The sequence below is a fragment of the Hyaena hyaena genome, unplaced genomic scaffold (assembly GCF_003009895.1).
Source record: "Hyaena hyaena isolate Hyena2069 unplaced genomic scaffold, ASM300989v1 scaffold_17, whole genome shotgun sequence".
Lineage (NCBI taxonomy): Eukaryota > Metazoa > Chordata > Mammalia > Carnivora > Hyaenidae > Hyaena > Hyaena hyaena.
Genome location: NW_024080648.1, coordinates 6,291,838 through 6,312,551, shown reverse-complemented (window position 1 = coordinate 6,312,551; position 20,714 = coordinate 6,291,838). Strand labels below are relative to the sequence as shown.

Here is a 20,714-nt window from a genome sequence, read left to right as displayed (position 1 = left end):
TCAGAGAAGGTGATTTGCTTTGTTTTTGGCTCTAAAGTGGAGTTCTCACACTGCAGAACACTACTTTCCTGTACAAGCAAATTGCATAATCTAGCAGAGTTTTATATAAAAATTTTCTGTATCTCTTACTTCCAGCTTTCTCACAGTACTTTTCTTTATCACACACAAGGGAATAAGAAGTTCAAACTTCATTAGGAAATTATTTCATTAGTAAAGTATACTACACTTTCCTGGGACTGTATAGGACTGCCATTCATCCTCTCACCTAATCTGCAAAGACAATTAGCTATAGTCACAGTGACAGTGCTTCAGAAGATCAATACCTACTTTTTTAACTATTAGGAAAGAAGAGCAAACCAATGTGTTTTTTTGTGTGTTTTTGTTTTTTTTTTTTTTTACAAAATTAAGATCGTACTTTATGTCTGCCTGGTACTCTGTATATTACATCCATTACAATCCTCAACACAATCTTAGGATCTTGTTTTATTTAGCTCTCATAAAAAGCACGTGAGGAAGGTATTATTCCCATTTTATAGCCAAGGGAACAGGAGGAACACAGCAAGGTTCAATGTTTTTCTTGAAGGTTACGGAGCTTCACAATGACTGGCAGAACCAGAACTCTTACTGACATCTTTGAGTCTAGGCCACTATCTGCCTTGGCAAGTGCAGTAGCTAGTTTTCTCATGCTCTACACAAATAGAGCAGGTGCTCAACAAATAAGGCAGTCTGATTTGGAGCAATCTAGACTAAGAGGCAAAAAATCTTTTACAGCCTTTCTATGGGCCAAGTTGCCTGACGACTTTGACCACCACCTATCTCTTGGACTGATAGCTTTTTTAAGACACCAACCAGTCCCCTTCTTCCACAATGTCTAGCACACGGAGTGCTCATTGCAGTTCAACAGGTATCTGAGAAATCAGAGTTCAAGTAAAATACAGGTTGTATAATTGAATCCTGCACATCCTTCCTTTAGTGATGGTAATGGGCACTTTTCAGCCACAACTATATAAACACATCAACTAAAAGAAACATTAAAAAACCTCTCTCTTGGGGCACCCGTGCGGCTCAGTTGGTTAAGAGTCAGACTCTTGATTTTGCCTCGGGTGATGATCTCCTGTTTCGTGAGCTTGAGCCCTGAGTCCAGCTCCACACTAATAGGGCGGAGCCTGCTTGGGATTCTCTCCTGCGCTCTCCCTCTCTCTTTCTCTCTCAAAATAATTAAAATACAAAAACAAACCAAAAAACCCATCTCTCTCACAATCTAGAACAGAGAAGCCTTTAGGGTTTTTCCAGTCCCACAATTCAAAGATTCCACTGCAGCCTTCTCCTAACAGTGGCTGAACTGACCACCACACCTTGAATACCAATCACAGTCATGGTGCAACTGGAATTGCCAGAGAAGAACCACACCACAGTGTTCTCAGTCGGCAGTGTGCTCTCAGGAAAACAATTCAGCATATGTGACAGGGAAATTCACAATTCCCAGAGGGAATTGCAATGGATGATAGATAAGGTCAATCTGAGTCAGAGTGGAATTGCTGTTCATCAGCCTCTGTCGTAAAAAGGAGCTATATTAAGAAATACTGTGATAACTTTTATTTTCTCAAGAATATACTGGTGTGTGAATTTTTTTTTTTTTTAAGCTTCAAGTTTGTTTTGCCACGGGCAGCCCAGGCAAGTTTTGACCACGCCATGGTAACTATGTGACCATTTCTGAGCTGTTTTGTATACAGGGAAGGGAGGTGGGTAGAGCTGGCGTAGAAGGGTAGAAATGGTGTTCTAAACTCTGCGCCAAGCTCTCCTACAACTTCAGAGACTTCTCGATGTCCACTTTTTCACCTCTGTTGCTTCTGTGTACCCTGTTATGAACTGGCTATCACCATCCTGGCTACCAATTTCACAGAGCTTTTATAGCAGATTGAAAACAAAACAAAACAAAACAAAAGGTCCCGGAACAAAGCAATGAATTCAATGAAGAATTGAAAGGATAAGTATTGCCAGCCTTACATTTGCAGTCTGAATCAATCTTTTCAAAGCACTCTTGGATCCGAGGCAGCAAATTTACTAGAAAACTAAAGAGGTATTCAAGGTTACTTCTTATTAATCAAGGTATCTTACCAATATTTTTTCCTGATATCTAAAGAGAGAAGAAATTTCGGTGGGAAATGAAGAGGCATACAAATGGAATAACTCTGCAAATGGCCAAATTAAAATATTAGTCTATCAATTTATCACTGCAATTAATACTAAATAAATATACAAAAGGTTATGGACTGGATGCTGTAAGGACACACAATCATGTAAGAAATGTCCACTCATCTTCTTGCAGTGCACCTGTACCGTAAAATGAAACTATTGTTTAGAAAAGGTTTCAGATTTCCCTAGGACATGGAAGAACAGAACTTTTTCTCTATTCTGACTTCTGGCCTCACAGAAAAATTTTAGAACACACTGGCGGAGAAAACTCTAATCTGTTAGTTTCCACTGACAAGTGGCAGCCTTCTCAAGAGTTACATGGCTACAGAATGACTGTAACTTCCACAATAACCTGATTAAATCTGACACTCACACGACATGGGGGGAGAAGGAAACTCATGTGCTCTACAATTTCAATGAGAAAATTCAAAACGTACTGACAAGGAAAGGAGCAAGATCAAGATCATGTGGTTGGGAAAGAAGATCAAGAACGATAGGGCAAAAATATTCCAAATAACAGCAAGTCACTTGGGATTCCTTGAATGCCCTGCCATATTAAATCACATATGGCTATGAAATGAAAGGAAAAGTTGAGGCCTATCTCACGCCTCACTTATGCTACTGATGGAGTTTGAGAAAGAAAATTAAGACAATCTTTTCAAGTTATTCAATCAAAGGCAAAACTGTAGCCTGGCCATTTAAGGGCATAAGCTCATTAGGTGGGGTAAAAACACTTGTTTAGCAATTAGTTAGTGTCCTTACCCAGTTAATTTACAACAGGAAGCCGTAAGTTTCCTTAAAGTTAGCAGTACTGGTTTGCTAGAACTGATTGTTCCGAAATATAAATTCTTTGTGTTTACTTTTCCCCCTAGATTTACGGGCTCACCCATTCTCAAAAATAAAACTTAGTATCGGCTTCTCTTGCTTTTAATATTCTACTTTCTCAAGCCAGAGGACTAATGTTCCTCAACAAATGAAGTAAAATGCCGAGTACCAACTCTCATATCCAGGGATGGGGGAATAAAGAAGGGATTCTACCCTCAAGCAAACAGAACACCCTTACAACAAGGTCGAGATAACATTAAGGAAATCTACAGCACACTGAATGAAATTCGGTAGTAGTTACAGTTCTAATCCAGATGAACCGCCTTTTAGGACAGCCAATCATGAACAAGATTGCTGTATTTGGAATTAAGACAGCAAAAATAGACAGCCTCTTCACAGAATTGGAAAATGACACTCATACAGCTCTATGTCCTGTGGTGTAATTTCACATGCGGCACACCAACAATTCTCGGTTATTTTCTTTTTTTTTTTTAAATGAAAAGTAGATGGACTTACATGGCTCTCTGGCAATGAACTGAGGTACAGTGTTGGGCAGAGGAGTACTGGGGTTTGGAGTCCCTACTAGTTTGTTCTTGGCCATCTTCGTGTTTGCCTTAGCAAACTCTAGTCGTAGTGTTTGCGGAATTTCAGGATCGAAGCGGATGCCCTTTGGAAATAAAGAACAAATGGAAGATGTTTTCATTTCCTTAGAGTCAAACCGGAATGGTGACAAAATAAACACACCATTAAATCCTGGGCTATCAGGAAAAAAGGTCAGCAAGAGCTCTCGTTCTCACTACTTATGCACAATACATGAAAACCTGTAATACCCCATGTCCAGAAAGTCAGGGGAGATTTTGCTTACTTAATTAAAAATTTTTAGTTACATGTTTTTTTCAACTATTTCTTCTTGAACAAAAACCTCCAGGATCAAGTTTTTTTCTTTTTTGGTGTTTTGGGTTTTTTTTTGTTTTGTTTTTTTAAGTTTATTTATTTTTGAGAGAGAAAGAGAGAGTGAGAACCAGCGGGAGAGAAGCAGAGAGAGGGAGACAGAGGAGCCGAAGCAGCCTCCGCACTGTCAGCATAGAGCCCAACACAAGGTTTCTCATGAACCTGAGCCTAGGTCGGATGCCTAACCGACTGAGCCACCCAGGTGCCCCCAGGTTCAAGTATTAATTATGGGCCAGCAAATTCCTAGCATAAAAACTTAAATTAATGGCTACCAATAAGAACAAAATAATTACGGTAAAGCTCTGTATAATACTGGAAATCATGGAGACCCAGGCCCTGACTAGCATTCTGACACTGAACAATGTTATTCTTCAATGCCTCAGTTTAATCACTTACAGAGAAAATTCCCCTCCCTTTATAACTAGAAGGCTTTCATAATGGTGATACATGGTAGTACTGAGTTACTAAAACAGGAACTAAGATTCAAGATTTCAATGTAACTAGTATCATTTAATTCCAGGTAGCTAATAAAGTTATATAAAGTCTTAATGTCTTGAGGTAGTAACATCCCAGTTTTGATTACAGCTGGCTTATCAGCTACATGGTTAGAGACAACAGATTATATGGACCAAAGGGGGGTAGGTATTAATTTCAATTACCCTTGACCCTATTACTACAGTTAACCTAAAACAAAACATATTCAATAATTGCAAACATTATAAAACGCAAGATTTAGGGCCAACACAAGATTTAGGGCACTATAAATCTATTTTGAAACCTTCCCACCACTCAAGAATGCCTCCATTACTAAGCATAACAAATATTCCTACCTATTTTCCAGTGCTATGCATTCTGGACCCCAACAACAGTAACAAAAAGACATCCCAGGATAGTATATAAATGTGCATCCAAAAGAGGCTCATGTCCCATGTCTGTCTGCATGGTATGCTCTGGAAAGAGGGTGGATTTCTGAAAATGAGTATCCTAAGAACACAGGTTTTCCGCTTAGGGTACATGTGAGCTTGGAACCCCAAAGTCCCCTTCCTACTTAATTAGCATGAAGAAAAGTCAGAGCAATATCCACAAGAAATTAGTAAGAATCTCTGACTCTGTAGACCAGGATGAACAACTCTGAGCTTTACAGGTTCAGCTCCAAAGATGGGACGAAGGGCCTGTGACTGGATGGTTAACTGTAGTAAGAGAAATAAGAGGGGGGGGAGGAAGAAAGAGAGGTCTTCAGGGAGATACAACAAAAGCCACAGAGCCCTGACCTACAGACATCCTGGAGTGGGTGGAATTTCTCTGTGAGCCTGATTTACCCATTCTCTGAGAAGAGACCAACTGAAGGGTGCACACAGCGGTGGGAGGGAAGAGAAGGAATCCACTCCATACAGCCCAAACCAACAACAAAAAGCAAAAATGGGGTGCCAGGTATTAAGAAATGTAAAAAGAAACTCTCTCCCTAACTGTTCTCAGTTTTTATTTCATTTTACCTTAGAAAACTTTAGTATCATCTTGCCAAAGACCTGTATGAGGAAAAAGAATACAGTCACATTCTGAAGCAGAGTTTCCTTTCATCTGCTTCCACGTAAGAGCATTTGCCGCTATCAAAGCTAGGATCACAAGAGGATAAATATTTCCAAATATGGACCCAAAGAGCTGTGATCTCTGCGGAGAGACAAGTGCAGTCCCTGGCTAAAGGTATGCTATGCCTATTCACACAACACCCCATCACTACACGTGGTAGCGATCCGCCCATCTGCCATCAATTTCAGGGTGTCCTCCCTGGCACTAAACTCCACCAACCTTCCTGTGAAGAAAGAACTTTTTTTTTTTTTTGAAGCCAACTTGTATTGTACTTGCTGCTTCCCCAAGAAGGAACTTTCTGAACCCTGGGCACTGTGGTCCAGGCCGCTGTAGCATGAGAAGAGCATCCTGGGACCGGTCAATGGTCATCTGGAGATTCTAGCCTCAGAAAATGAGGCTGCACGTCTGAATTCCAAGCCTCAGCTCCTCCACTGGGGCTGCAGAGTCGACCGAGGCTCTGTATAACATGCTTGCCTTTTATACCGCCTGGACTGATGGCTCGCGTCCTAAAACCTGCTGAATTAAGCCTCTCCGACTCCCGACCTCCTCTTCATATCCCTCCCTCCCTATGAGCTAAAATAACACCACCATCATGTTCCAAATCAAAGTTCCAGCTCCTTATTTAAAAAAAAAAAAAAAAAAAAAGGCAAGCTCAGAAGTTAAAATGACCTAATTTGTTTGGCAGCTTATTCAGAGGCCGGAGGCTTAGAATACAAGCCACATTCCTCTAACATCTTTAGCAGCAATACCATATTTGGTAATCAATATCCTGCTCAGCTCAGTTTCTATCCAGAGGGATAAGCCAAGCCAAAACCGTTTTAAATGTTAAAGGATGATGGAGGGCGGGGGGAGTAGGGGCAGGGAGAACATGGAAATGGAAGGAAACAGAGAAGATTAAAAAAAAAAAAAAAAAAAAAAAAAGATAGAGGAAGACAGAGAGACCTGGGGGGGAAAAAACCACCTTGAGCTTTTAATTAAAGCCTAATAAGATTATTCTCTGGACAGAGTGATTTCACATCAAATGCTGTCAGGTAAAGATTACTGCCAAGTTAAGGGGGGACTCGGTGCCTTCCAAAATCAACTTTTTCCTTTCTTGCCTATAATTTGCCAAAATTCTCCTCATAATGAAGCGACATCTTTTTCTTACACCTGCATGGTCACCAGAAGGGAGAGTTTCTGCAGATCCGTATGATTATCAATTTGAGAAGAAAGCTACCGAGAAGCCTCCGAATCTGACTACAGGGACAGCCAACAGTCTCCCCGAGGACGGGGACCAAACCAACACAGGTTCACGATGAACTACAAACACTGACATCTCTATCAGGGCCAACTCTGGAATGTACAAAGGTCGTGCTGACATAAATAATGTATCCTTAATAGTCAGTCTAGTTTTCTTAAGAGTGTACCAGGGTGTTTCAAATCATATGCTTTGGTGTCATGGACTCAGTGCTGATGTCCTCCCAGAATTCATAGATGGAAGCCCTCACCCCCAATGTGATGGAATTGGGAAGTGGGGTCTTGGGAGGTGACTGGCTTTAGAGAAGAGCTTAAGGGTGGGCCCCTAAGATGGGGTTGGTAGTATAACTTTAGAAGAGAAGGAAGATACACCAAGAGACCTTTCTCCAAAAGCACACAGTGAGGACTGCACCCAAGGGAGAGGATTCTCACCAGATAGAGGATTTGCTGATTAACATGATCTTGGATGTTCTCGCCTCCAGAACTGAGAGAATTAAATGTCTGTTGTTTAAACCTTCCCAGTCTATGGTATTTTGTTATGGCAGCGCCAGCTGGTCTTGCTAACAATTTTCTTTCCTGGGCCTTAGTTTCTAAATACTTCACAGTATTCTTTTCTATTCTATGGCCTCACACAGATAAATTTTCCCTTCCTCACCAGCCCAATCTCTAATCCCACCTCTTCCCTTATCACAGGTGACTCAACCCACAGGAATAGTCTTCTTCAACTGGTGTACAGCCTGGGTATTTGATCACTAGAATTCTTAACAATTAAATCTCAAAAGCTACAGACAGCAACGAGCAGCTCCTAAGGAAAATTCAGACTCTGCATTTACATACTGTTATGCTTTAAACTCAAAGTCAGTTCTTCCTCCCTTCAGGACTATCTTGAAGGAATTATTTTAAAATATCCTTCTTCTTTTTCTCTTAATGTAATGAAACTTAAGAACTATTTGTAAATAGGGGCGCCTGGGTGGCTTAGTCGGTTAAACGTCCGACTTTCGCTTAGGTCATGATCTCGCGGTTTGTGGGTTCGAGCCCCGTGTCAGGCTCTGTGCTGACTGCCAGCTCAGAGCCTGGAGCCTGTTTCAGTCTGTGACTCCCTCTCTCTCTGACCCTCCCCTGCTCAAACTGTCTCTCTCTCTCTCTCTCCTAGAAATAAATAAAACATTAAAAAAATTTAAAAAAAAAAAAAAAAAGAACTATTTGTAAATAAAGATTAAAAGAGACTTTTCTCAATTGTGGGATTAAACCTCCCAATGCAAATTTGTGTTTCCTATTTAAATTGGATTAAGATTCTACGCAAATTAGAGAGCATAAAAATGACATTTATTGCTCAAAAACTCTGTCAAAGCTCATGATCCTAAAAGGCTAAGGAAAAAGCTAGTATATAATACAATAGAAGGAAATGGACAAGGTGAAGTTACCAAATCCTGAAGACTCAAGCCTCTAGGTATAAAGAGAGTCACTGTTAAATGAATTATAGCTTTTCCAGTGATTTGCTGAAGACAAAATGGAGAAAATACCAACTGAATACGCACAAAGCCCACATCCTAAGTAGCTCCCCTATTTCTCTAGCTATTGTGATACTGGCTTCTTGTGCATACTGCTTGCTACGGGAATGATTTATTGGCTGCAAATCACGGATTTGGGACATGAGACAATTTTTCTGAACCTACAGGTACATCATTCCAACTCCTTAGTACTATCACTGATCTGGGACTAATGGTATCCCACATGAGTGAGGAGAAACGTTAGGAGTTTAGGGGCTAATGGGTGGCTCAGTTAGTTAAGTGTCTGACTCTTGGTTTCAGCTTCTGTCATGATCTCACAGTCCGTGAGTTCTAACACTGTAGTGAGCGCTGTGCTGACAGTGTGGAGCCTGCTTGGAATTCTCTCCTTCCTCTCAGCCCCTCCCCCCACCTCTCAAATTAATAAATTTTAATTTAAAAAAAGAAAAGGTTAAGATTTATTCACTGAATAATGGAAAGAAAGAAGGGCTATTCTAGAATGATTAGAATATCCTTAGAGACCTTCCCTCATACGCAGTGTGTGTCCTTGATAGAACAAAGCCGATCTAAAAGACCTTTTGTGGAAAAAAGGAAACCAAATAGGTTTGGGATATTTGGGAACTGTCAATGATATGTGATATTACAGTAACTTATGAAAATGTTTCTGGCTTTTAATACTAAAATACAAAGACTATAATGGCAAAATGTAACGATACAACAAGCATTTACTTAGAAACACTTAGAAAAAAAGAGGAAGCAAATGTGGCAAAATGTTAAGTTGGTAAATTCTGGTGATGGGTTAAAAGATGTTCATTACCATATTCTTTACCTTTTGGTATGCTTAAAGGTTCATGATAAAAAAATAAAAAATATTTGACCAAGCACATAATCCTTGTTATAGTGAGACAAAAGAATCAATGAAATGAAGTCTCTACCTTGAGGGAGTTCAGAGTTCACACTCTAGTGGTGGAGCTGTACAGGTAAACTAATGGTTAAACAGCTAATCACAATGTCTACAGCCTTGTGAGAAACACAGCCAAGGGCCAAGGCAGAAAGCGACTAGGGAAGGGGGGGGGGGGCGCAAAAGCATTATAGAGGAAGTGATGGAAGAGCAGAAATTTACCAGGTGGCAGTCCAGGAAAAGGCTCAGCAAAGTTCTGTGTGACAGGATGTAGAGAAAGGTGAGTGTGTGCATATACGTGCATGAGGAGTGGGGTGGCATAAATGACTGCACAATCAGGCTCGACTGCGACCCCAGGACCTTTCATGCCATGAGGAAGAACTCTGGAATATATGGATAGTTGAGACACTAAAATTTTTTAAACTGCGTAAATACTATGATCAGATTTAGTAGATCCTTGATTCTCCAATGTCAGCATGAATCAGAATCCTCTGGTTGACTTCCTAAGCAGAGTCCCACACCTCGAGTTTGATTTAACAGGTTTAGGACCTGGAAGTCTGCATTTCTAACAAGTTCCCAAGCCCATGCTACTGCTGCTTGCACAGGGATATTTGAGAATCACTGTAGTAGACGGTAACTCCAGTAGTAAAGGGGCAGCTGAACTGAAAGGAGACACAGGAACAGACCAGACACCAAGCAATTAGAGCAGAACTAGAAAGGGAGGGCATTTGGGATGGCTGCTCTCCTCGCTGGTCGTTCTCTGGGAGGACACCCAGGGGCCGATGTGTGCTTTCTGAGCCCTTACTTCCCTAGCAACAGCTCTGACTATTCAAGGGACAGATGCTGTCCAAAGTGACCAAATGTGGTTTTTTTCTTCTGAGGATTTCAACCTTAAGTATTAGACACATAGAAAATGGAGGTTGGCTGGCACTAAGTCACCAGAACAGTCTCTTCTTACAGAAAAAGTCTCCAAATCCCTATCACTGGGTGAGGTCTTCACAGCCACCCTCATGCCTGATGGAGTCTTATCTGTTACATCCTTCAAATCTGTAAGCTAGCAGCTATCCCAGTATCTTTACAAATATATTAGTGTCTTTTTTTTTTTTAATTTTTTTTAATGTTTTATTTATTTCCAGGAGAGAGAGAGAGAGAGCGTGAGCAGGGGAGGATCAGAGAGGGAGGGAGTCACAGACTCTGAAACAGGCTCCAGGCTCTGAGCTGGCAGTCAGCACAGAGCCCGACGCGGGGCTCGAACCCACGAACCGCCAGATCATGACCTAAGCGAAAGTCGGACGCTTAACCGACTAAGCCACCCAGGTGCCCCTCTTTGCCCTTTATAATCACCGACTAGAGAATCCAGAGCTTTCATCTTTGGAGGAGGGGGAGTGGTCAGTAAGGAACATGCTAACACTACTGCAAAAACTCTACAGAGAGAATGGGGTGGGGTGAGGTGGGGGCCAGAGGTTGACCAGATCTCCTCTAGTCTGTTTAACCTGAGGGCCTACCCACAGCACTGATTATTTGCTATTAACAGCTTTTGAAATGCTGTCATCAGGTCTCCTCCATTTATTTTTCCTTTGTCAGCAAGCCCATCCTTAGGCAATTAACTGTTCATTAACACCTTCAGGGAAAATAAAAGGAATCAAACTGAAAAGAGATGGGGATGGAATGCCCAAAAATCCTCCAAAAATGCCCCCCAAAGTAGTCCCAACTTGACCTGAGGCAGAGAAATGGTTCAGTTGATGTCTTAGGCCTTCTCTAAAATTAGACTGTTGTAGTTCTTACTTTAGCATCCTCCCTAGAATCAAGATCAGAAATTACATTCCCTACTTTTGGCTTTCCTTATTTTCTCTCTCTTTTTTTTTTATGTTTTATTTATTTCTAGGAGAGAGAAAGAGAGACAGCATGAGCAGGGGAGGGTCAGAAAGAGAGGGAGTCACAGACTCTGAAACAGGCTCCAGGCTCTGAGCTGGCAGTCAGCACAGAGCCCGACGCGGGGCTCGAACCCACGAACCGCGAGATCATGACCTAAGCAAAAGTCAGACACTTAACCGACTAAGCCACCCAGGCGCCCCTAAAAATATTTTCAAATAACTTCAGATTTATAGAAAAGTTGCAGATGTATTTCAAAGAATTCCCATATGCCCTTTGCCTAGATTTCCCCCCCACATAATTTTGTTTCCTCCTTGAACTGCTGAAGAGTAAGTTGAAGCACAATGCTCCTTTACTCTTTATAGTTAGATTTCCCCAAAGCAAAGATTATCTGTTTTCCTGATCCAGGATCTAGTCTAGAATCATACACGGCATTTAGCGGTCATCTCTAACTCTCCTGGAATATCTTCCTTTGTCCTTGTCTTCTGAGACCTTGACATTTTTTAGGAGTACAGGCTATTTTGTAGAATGTCCCTCAATCTGGGCTTATCTGATTTGTCTCTTGATTAGATGCAGGGTATGCATTTTTGGCAGGAATATCACAAAAGAGATGTGTCATTCTCAGTGCACCATATCAGGAGGCACATGATGTCATTTTTGTCCCATTACTAGTGATAACTCTGATCACTTGCCAAGTTTCTCCACTAGTAAGGTTTTTTTTTGTTTTTTTTTTTTTAAATAAAGATCTCGCATAGGAAGATACTTGAGACTACAGAAATCTTGGGTTCTTTTAATTAAACTTTCACCTACTAGTTTTAACATCTATTGAAAATTCTTACCTGGGGCAATCATTACTTTGCAGCTGCCAAATGGTGATTTGTAATCCCATCATTCCTTTAATGTTTATTTTCTACTCTAAAGAAAAGCTCTTCAGCTCCATATTTTTGTTCACTCATATCAGCACTGATTCATAGCTTATTTGATTTTATAATTTATAATTGCTATTTGTGTTGGTACTCAGATCGCCCCAGATTTGTATGTGTACACACACACACACACACACACACACGCACAATGTTTACATCTATCTATTTCTCTACATCTATTTAGATATATTAAAAATACAAGTTTGTACTGATAGCTCCAATCCCAACCTGACACCACTGGGTTAATTAGTCTTCCCTTTCTATATTTCTAACTCCTTCACTGCATCCAAGAGTGAATCCACTATACGTTTACTTATTTGCTCGATACAGGAATGCACACTAAGTATTGTCAGAATTGCTATAACAGTATGAACATAAAAACAAACATATTAACTAAAAATCAATATTTACAGTTCTTTTTGACCTTTTAGCCTAAAAGTATACAGCCAGTATGCATATTCAAGAATTATTTGGGTAAGTACTCCCCATTCTCTACCACCTTCGGTGTGGTTATATTACTCATCTGAAATATAGTCAGATTTATTTTGGTATTTTATCTATGTATTCATAGCAGGTAAAACGGTTTTTACCACTTAAAAAGTTAAAGTTGATTCAACAACTCATTCGTCAATCTTACATCTGTAGAAGGAAAAGTGGAGAACTTCACATGTTAACATGCCCCTACCATCGGTTATAACTTCCTGAGATACTGAACCTTTAAAAGGAAGCATTTAAATAACCAAACATTTCTAATCAAATTTATTGTAGGTAATTTTTATTTCATTTTCAACTTCTAACTGAAAAATGCTGCAATGTTTTTTTAAAAGGGGGCACAAGAAGGGAAGGGTAAAGGTAACGAGCTAAAATTGCTGTCATAAACACTGCTTTTATAAAGGGTCAGTGAAGCTGATGGCCTGAAGTTGGGGGAGGGAACATTCTCAAGGCTGAGCTGTGCTCAATGCCTGGTTTCTCGCGGTGAGTCCCAGCCTGAAAAGCCTTTACAAAGTCCCAATCTGGACAAATTCAAACGTTTTAAGATTATTCCATTCGGTGAATGATATGAAAACCACTGGCAAGGAACAGGCTACCTCTACCACTCATTCCATGGTCAGTGGACTCTGCTCTCCTCTGGAAGACAGTCACAATTAACCCAGTTCTTTATTTAGACGGAGGGGGAGGGGGACCATTTCCTATCAGAATCTCCTAGGCATTTCACACATACCCCTTTCTGAGCCGGTAACCCAGCAGATCTGATCTGTATTGGATGTGCTGGATCAGAAAAAATGGTTTCGTTTATTTTTTTTATTTTTTTATTTTTGTCAGAGACAAGTAATGAAGTAGCAGCAGCTTCTTAAGGTTCAACTTAATACGCTGAAAAGAGTTTCCTGGTTGATTGTAATAAGCTTTTTACTGCCCCTTTCTCCATACCCAACTCCAAATGAAGACTCACTTTTGCTCTCAAGGAATGTGGGGCATCCAGAAAACCCTGCCTAGCCAGGCATCTATGCTGAAAAGGAGAAAGAAATGCCTTTTAAGTTACAGGTTTTAACCAATTCATTGAGAGTTTCTAATACAGAAGGAGAATATCTGCCACCAGAAACTATACATATAATAAAACCTCAATGCATAAAAATCCATTTTCTTTTGTAACAATCTGCTCAGCTCTTCCTTAGCCTTGAGAAACGTCTAACCTTCCCAAATGAAGTCAATGAAACCCCTATCTTATGTCCAGGAAATTAAAAAAACAGAGGAAAGGAGCTCAAGTCAAGGTCAAACTTAGTAGTAACCGCTCTCTGACCTCATAATCTAATCTCAGTACCTGGATCTTGTCGTCTTCTCCCCACTCCACACCTCCCTCCTTATCTTGGTTTCTGGTACCAAACCACAGATCTGAGAGCTGGAGTTCTGTTGTGCCTCTCCAGGTTTACCCGAGCAGTGACCCCAATAAATCCTCAGGGCTACCTCATAACCTGCTGCAATAAACTCTAAGACTCGGAGCTCCACCAGGTGGTAGCTGATCTACCTGGTGTCCACTGCCGGCCATCCTTCTCGCTGAATCTAAGTTACACCTCTTTATGCTTTCAGTTTGCTTTTTGAAAGTAGTGATTATCATCCCACCAGACAGAGGAAAGCAGTATGGTGGGACCAGGGCATGGGGCAAGGGGCGTCGGGGGACTGATTTCCTTCTAAATTTTCAAGGACCAAATAGAAAAGGTGAACATGGCTAATTTCTGTAAACAGCAGTTAACAGTATCTACAGGGAACGAAGCACCAAATCAATTCTCAGGAGTAACTAGAGGTTGGCATACTCTGTTGATGGTGTATAAGCTTTGTATTCTAATTTACTGAAATCACAGATTTGGTAGAATTTTAGTCAATTAACTATCCATTTTCTCAGCAATCTCCTGGCTTCTTCCGAAACTTAGTGCTCTAAAACCAGTTTCCACTGCTACGAGACCAAGCTGATAAAGCAGCTAATCCGTAAGTAAGACAAGCTAATAAAGAATGATTATTACCTATACATTGTACTCCAAAGCTTTCTAATCATCATAGTTTGTGGGGGAAGACAGGGCCAAGAGACTGACACGCTGGAAGTGGCTTAATTATACTACACTACATTCTAAAGATTTTTCATCCCATCACAAAAATGTATTCAAGTCCTTTCTAAATAACCCAATATTGAAATCTATTTATGACTTTAGTTTCTATTTAGTGCCAATTTAATGAAAAATTAAATGCTATTCTAAAAATTGTTAGAATATCACATGCTATGAATAGCTTTATGAAATGTAATTTCTAACTCTAAATTCATCCTTCTGGGTACAATTCAATGAGTTTTCATATAGTCACAGACTTGGAGAACCATCGCTACTCTAGAGCTTAGTACATTTTCATAGCCCTCAAAAGAAACGGTGTGCATCATGAGTCACTCATTCCTCTCTCCCCTCGACCCTCCAACCAGGAATCTACTTTCAGTATCTGAATGTGCCTAGTTATTCTGAGTATTTCATATAAATGGAACCGCACAATACACGGTCCTTTGGGACTACCTTCTTTCACAAAGGATAACGTTTTTCGAAGATCCTCTATATGTTACCACACAGAACTTCATTTTTTAATTGTCTTATAATAATCTATTGTATGAATACACTGTATTATATATAATAATCTATTGTATGAATACACTGTATTATATTTATCCTTTTACTGGCTGGTGCACACGGAGTTGTTTCCTCTTTTTTGGCTGCTATAAACACCTGTAAGTTTTTGTGTGGATACAGTTCTTTAAGAGTAGAATCCTGCTGAATTACTGCTGAATCCTGTAGTAACTCTAGGTTAACATTTCTGAGGAACTGTGGGACTGTTTTTCAAAGCGGCTGTACCATTTCAATCTGGTGACCAATGATGGAACGTCCCAACGTTTTCACATCGTCATCTACGCTGCTTATTGCCTTTTTATTTTAGGCACATCTAATAGGTGTGAAGCGATATCTCACTGCATTTATCTCTGCAGTTATATTTTAAAACATTTTATAAAGAGGGCTAAGAATAAGAGCCTCCTATTTTCAGAGGGCATTTTGGCTACCTGGGGACCATAAATCTTTCAACATACAAAAAAATGAAGTTGAAAGAATTAACTTTTACCTTTTAGAAGTTAAAAACAAAAGTTAGAAATACAAACTGTTTTCTGAAAATTGACAGGTCATTCCTGCCAGAGAGGAGGCGGTAAATACATACTTTAGAGTTATTCTGAAGTCTGAGGGGACCAAAATATATTTACAGTTTTGTGAGTATTGTCAGCTTTCTCTTCTACAGGCAGCATAAAATATTCAGATTAGAAACCGACTCTAAGCAAAGTACATGCAACAGTTTCACTAGGAGTCTGAAAACATTACATTCGGCTAGAGCCTTAAAACGACTCAAGCCAAAGAGAAATGTCCATCTGCGGAATCTGTTCTGGAGACAAAGTTCAGAAACAAAGTGTGGAGGGGAGTTAAAGAAGTGCATGTAATAAATATAAATAGAAAAGATGACTAGAAAAAAGGAAACAGGAGTGTGGAGGGGAGTGCCATAATTGAAAAAATGTCTTCCAACATATCATTTCTGAAAACGAAGGAGTAAAAAAAACTTTGTACCATTTATAAAATGTGATTACCGTTTATAAAGTGTAAAAAGACCCCAACTGAGTAAAGATCAGAAGCAGTTTGCTGCACAAGGTCTGGGTCAGGTTCTCTGATGCTTCGTAAACAGCTATCTACATAAAGCGTGAAACTCACAGAATTTTATGACTTACTTTTTGGGACCACCTAGTCTGGTAGTTTTCGATCATGGGTGGTACTCTTCACTGCCCATCCCCCACTGACCCCAACTCCTTAGGGAGATTTGGAAATTTGTGAGAGTGTTTGGGGGCTGTTATGAGACTTAAGACCGTGTTGGCATTCAGCAGGAAGGAGGCAAGGATTAATACCAGACATACTCCAAGGGCAGTCTGATACAATAAAGTCTTACCCACAAGGCCAGTAACTTCCCTAACACAGATGGAGAAATTAAGATCCAGAAACATCAAGAAATCCACCTCAACTGATAGTTGACTGGGAGAATCCAGAGTTGTCTGAATCCCTTAATTGTGTACACGTGTACATTACAGTTCTGTGAAGTTCTGTATCTTACAAAGAGTGCATTATTTTCTGATGATAATGGAGGTTGTTGTTCAGTTTCCACTGTGTTGAAATTTAGGTAGATGTGGGATCCCACAAGGAATGAACAAGTGAGGAGAAGAATCTATCACATGTGAACCGTATTTCATACTTTCCCTAAATAGGGCATTGCTTGCAAAAACATCAGGACTCTTAACACAACAGCCCCGTGCAGCTGGGTCACTGCCTATTGAGAAACTGAGCAATTACGCCTTGTTCTTTTTCTTAATCCAACTACCTCAAAAATCCTTGCTCTGGATTTACCTTAGAATAAACGGATTTATTACTCATTGTCCTCCTTGCCTAAACAGTCATTTGAAAAGAATGTGTCCCTCTCCATTGGCAACATATCTGGATCACACTTGAAGAAAGTGACCCCTTTCCCAGGGCTCTCTGTAGGTTTGCATGGCCCTTGGGCTGAAGTTGAGCTACGCATCCATGTACAATTCCTTGCTCCACTGCCTACTAGAACAGTCTTTAACGTGAATATGAGGTTTTTAGAGGTCATCTATCCTTGTTTTTAACTCCTCGAATTAAAAAAAATTGTACAATTTTGTTTCTAAAGCAGATGTTCCATAAACACGATGACACTAACCTGTTTCGAAAGTTTCAGTGACAAAGGAATATGTGTCGACACCCAGCCTGGAATGTCTCTAGAGGTTTAGCCTTGATTTTTAGCCTATGTAATTTCTCCCCAGATGACATTTTGTGACAAGCTCAGTTCTCGGTGTTCTAAGAGATTCTGCCTGGGCACAGCAGACAAACCCATTATCATCCTTCAGTAGCCATCCTGGGTCTGGAATAAAAGGATTTTAATAGTACTTCCTACTTGACTAGGCCACTTCCTAGGATACGAGTTTTATCATTGGCTTCATTTTTATTCATGTCAATAAAGTACAGCATGCAAATTCACACTCTCACCAAGCCAGACTCCTATGGTGAAATGCACAAAGTAAAGGACGGCCGTGCCCCAACAATAAAAGGAGAAAAACCTTGCAACTAACTATTCCCTAAAATCCAGGACCAGGAAAGAACTAGGAGACAATGGTCCTGGTGAGTCCCCTTCCTTTTATTGGTGAAGGCAGGAGGAAAATAAAAAGTTTTCCAGAAATATCAGCTATAGTTATAGTGACAGTTACAAAGGAGCACCCTAACTGAACCTCACAACCAATTTTGGGTGGACTCTCCTCCCAAATAAGAGGCTTATTGCTACAATAAGGAGTGTGCTTTGGAGTCAGCCTGCACTCAAATCTACCTCCACTGAACCTTTCTGTGCCTCAGTTTCGTCAGCTATCAACTGGACGTGAAAACTATCTTCACCTCATGAAGTTGCTTTTAAGAAAACAGTTGTGTTGGCGCATCTGGGTGGCTCAGTTGGTTAAGCATCCAACTCAGGTCATGATCTCAGGTTTTTGAGTTCAAGCCTTGCATTAGGCTCTGTGTTGACAGCTTGGAGCCTGGAGCCTGCTTCAGATGGTCTCCCTCTCTCTCTGCCCCTCCTCCATTTGTGCATGCACACTCTCTCAAAAATAAACATTTCAGGGGCGCCTGGGTGGCTTGGTCGGTTGGGCACCCGACTGCGGCTCAGGTCATGATCTCATGGTTTGTGGGTTCGAGCCCCACATCAGGCTCTGTGCTGACAGCTAGCTCAGAACCTGGAGCCTGCTTCAGATTCTGTGTCTCCCCCTCTCTGACCCTCCCCTGCTCACACTGCCTCTCTCTCTCAGAAATAAACATTAAAAACAATAAACATTTCAAAAAGAAAAAAGCTGTGTCAGTGGTTAAGGTTTGGCATCTGATAAACATTCCTGTGGCCCAGCACTCACCAGCTAAGGAGCTACCACTACTAAGCATGGGCTGATAAGGACTTCTCCTTCGGTTTTTCTGGAAAGATGCTTCTACCACTGGAAAAAGAGGAGATTCATAACTGGGATTCTCACGACTGGACAAAGCAGGATTAGCTGAGCTCTTGTCCAAGCCAGTACTATGTAATTTCAAAGTATTCTTTCATTCCACCTGGTTTCATTTCCCCCGACCACTCCTGCCCACCCTCACCAGGGAGCTAAGGCCCATCTTCCTCCTCTTCCTCTTGTCCATCTGTGTTAGTTCACATAATGTGAGTGCCTTTTGGGGGACTGACTGCTAACTGCAGAGACTGCATCTACTTTCTGGGAAATTTAGGTAGAAGCACTTCAGAGGTATCTGGGGCATTTGACTGGACATCCACCTCCACTAAATTTTATTTCTTTTCTACTAACACACACTTTTTTTTTTTTTTTTTTGTTAGCCAGCCAGCCAGCCCCTGGGTACATAACCATGCCCTAGGAGAATCTGCTTTGTATAGGATGCCTGTAAAGTCATGACAGGGTCTTTGAAGAAGCTATAAACTCCATCTTAAACATGTCAACAGAATCAGAGTCAAACAGAGTTTATTTTTGAAAGGGTTGAGAGGGCATGATTGTTTGAACTTTTGGCACGATGTTCTCAAACGGTCCTAAAAAGGATGATCGAAAGACCTGGGCCCTGACAATGTTAGGAAGGGGAGGTCTCCATTTCAAGCACAGTCAGTTACTCATGAAAGCAGCATTTTACGGTGACGTTTGAGATAGATAATATTATGGGGAAGGAAACACTGCCAGAGTGCAGAAGGTATCCTTTCCTTCAGGAATCCTGACGTGAATATTTTCACTCTAAAGACTTTGAAGGTAAATAGAGGTCAACTGCTCTGGTAGGGACAAAGGTACTTTTTAGAACCCTTCAGACACAAACACCAGATGTGGCTGGTGCTGCTAGCCGTCCCTTTCACTGTATAGTCTTAATGCCACCACCTCTCAAGTTCTCATCATTGGGATGACTATATGGGTAAACCATCCCTATCCTCCGTTTGCAAGGGGGAAAGCAGCAGCTACAGGACCACCTTTTACTACCACTACCTGCTGACTGAAGCCACTCCACAAATGGCACTACCGATGAAAGCTTGAAAGGAAGCAGATCCTAGGTAGTATTCTCATTCAGTTAAGATTTTGACCCTGACAGTATTTTGAAGTAATATCAAAACAAACTTGTGATTGTCCACATCTGCTTCATGATGGCCTGTTACAATCCAGTCTGATGACTGTTGCCCCGCTGGACACTCTAAAATCCTCAAATTTTTAATGGCTAACTTCACTCATTTGGGAAATAAAGAGGTTCTGCCTCAACCAAGTACTTCCCCATACTTGCCCAGAGCCTTACGGCTATCACAGCAAAGATTTCTGAGCCATAAAACATAATGAATATCAGTACATGATTTCTAGGTGATATGGTTTCTCTCTGTAAAGTCCAGATCTTAGGTTTCAATCAGTGAGTCTGGCATAGAGAGGGAAAAAACCTAAACAATAAAGCCAATAAAAGAAATCACAACCTGACTCTTAGCCATATTTTATATTACTAAACCAGGTCAGTTTAGGAAATTTCCTTCTTTAATCACATAGTATATCTAAGGAGAAAACAAGGGTGTTTGTGTAAATTCATTATTATAATTACAAAGATAGATTAAATCTCTAGCGAGGATTAATTAGGAGCATCATTTTCATAAAGGCAACACATGTGCTCACACAAGCTTGCACCAAGTACCCAGATCCTTTAAGATAAAAGGGCTACCCGTGCTGAGACTACTTTCAAGAATGGTGTGAGCTTTTCATAGAAAAGGTAATCATACTAATTACAAACTAATCTTCTAACCATTGAGAAGGAGGTGGCCACCCTGCGTCTCTAACCCATATTAGGTACATGCCAGGCAAAATAAGACAATAGATGCGTGTGGGTTTATATCAAAATACCTTACAAACTCTTAGATGATTAACATTGGGCACTATAATGAATCTTAGAATTCTAAAAACCGGGGCATCTGGGTGGCTCAGTCAGTTAAGTGTCCAACTTTGGCTCAGATCCATGATCTCACGGTTCGTGGGTTAGAGCCCAGGGTCGGGCTCTGTGCTGACAGCTCAGAGCCTGGAGCCTGCTTCAGATTCTG

At 40.7% G+C, this 20,714-nt stretch overlaps 1 protein-coding gene across 7 annotated transcripts in view; it reads right to left on the bottom strand.

The window, feature by feature from the left end:
• RBPMS (RNA binding protein, mRNA processing factor) overlaps positions 1-20,714 on the bottom strand; it is a 177,851-nt gene that overhangs the window by 63,110 nt on the left and 94,027 nt on the right. For 5 of the 7 annotated variants that reach the window (XR_005526122.1, XR_005526120.1, XM_039220818.1 and 2 more), the window contains exons 5-6: positions 5,466-5,498; positions 3,538-3,688 (exon numbers count right to left, since the gene is read on the bottom strand). Coding sequence is in view for 5 of the 7 variants with exons in the window: in XM_039220818.1 (XP_039076749.1) it covers positions 3,538-3,688; positions 5,466-5,498 (184 nt within the window). In the remaining 2 variants the exon portion in view is untranslated. The remainder of the gene's footprint in view (positions 1-3,537; positions 3,689-5,465; positions 5,499-20,714) is intronic. The other 2 variants (XM_039220807.1, XM_039220793.1) reach the window with 1 other exon arrangement.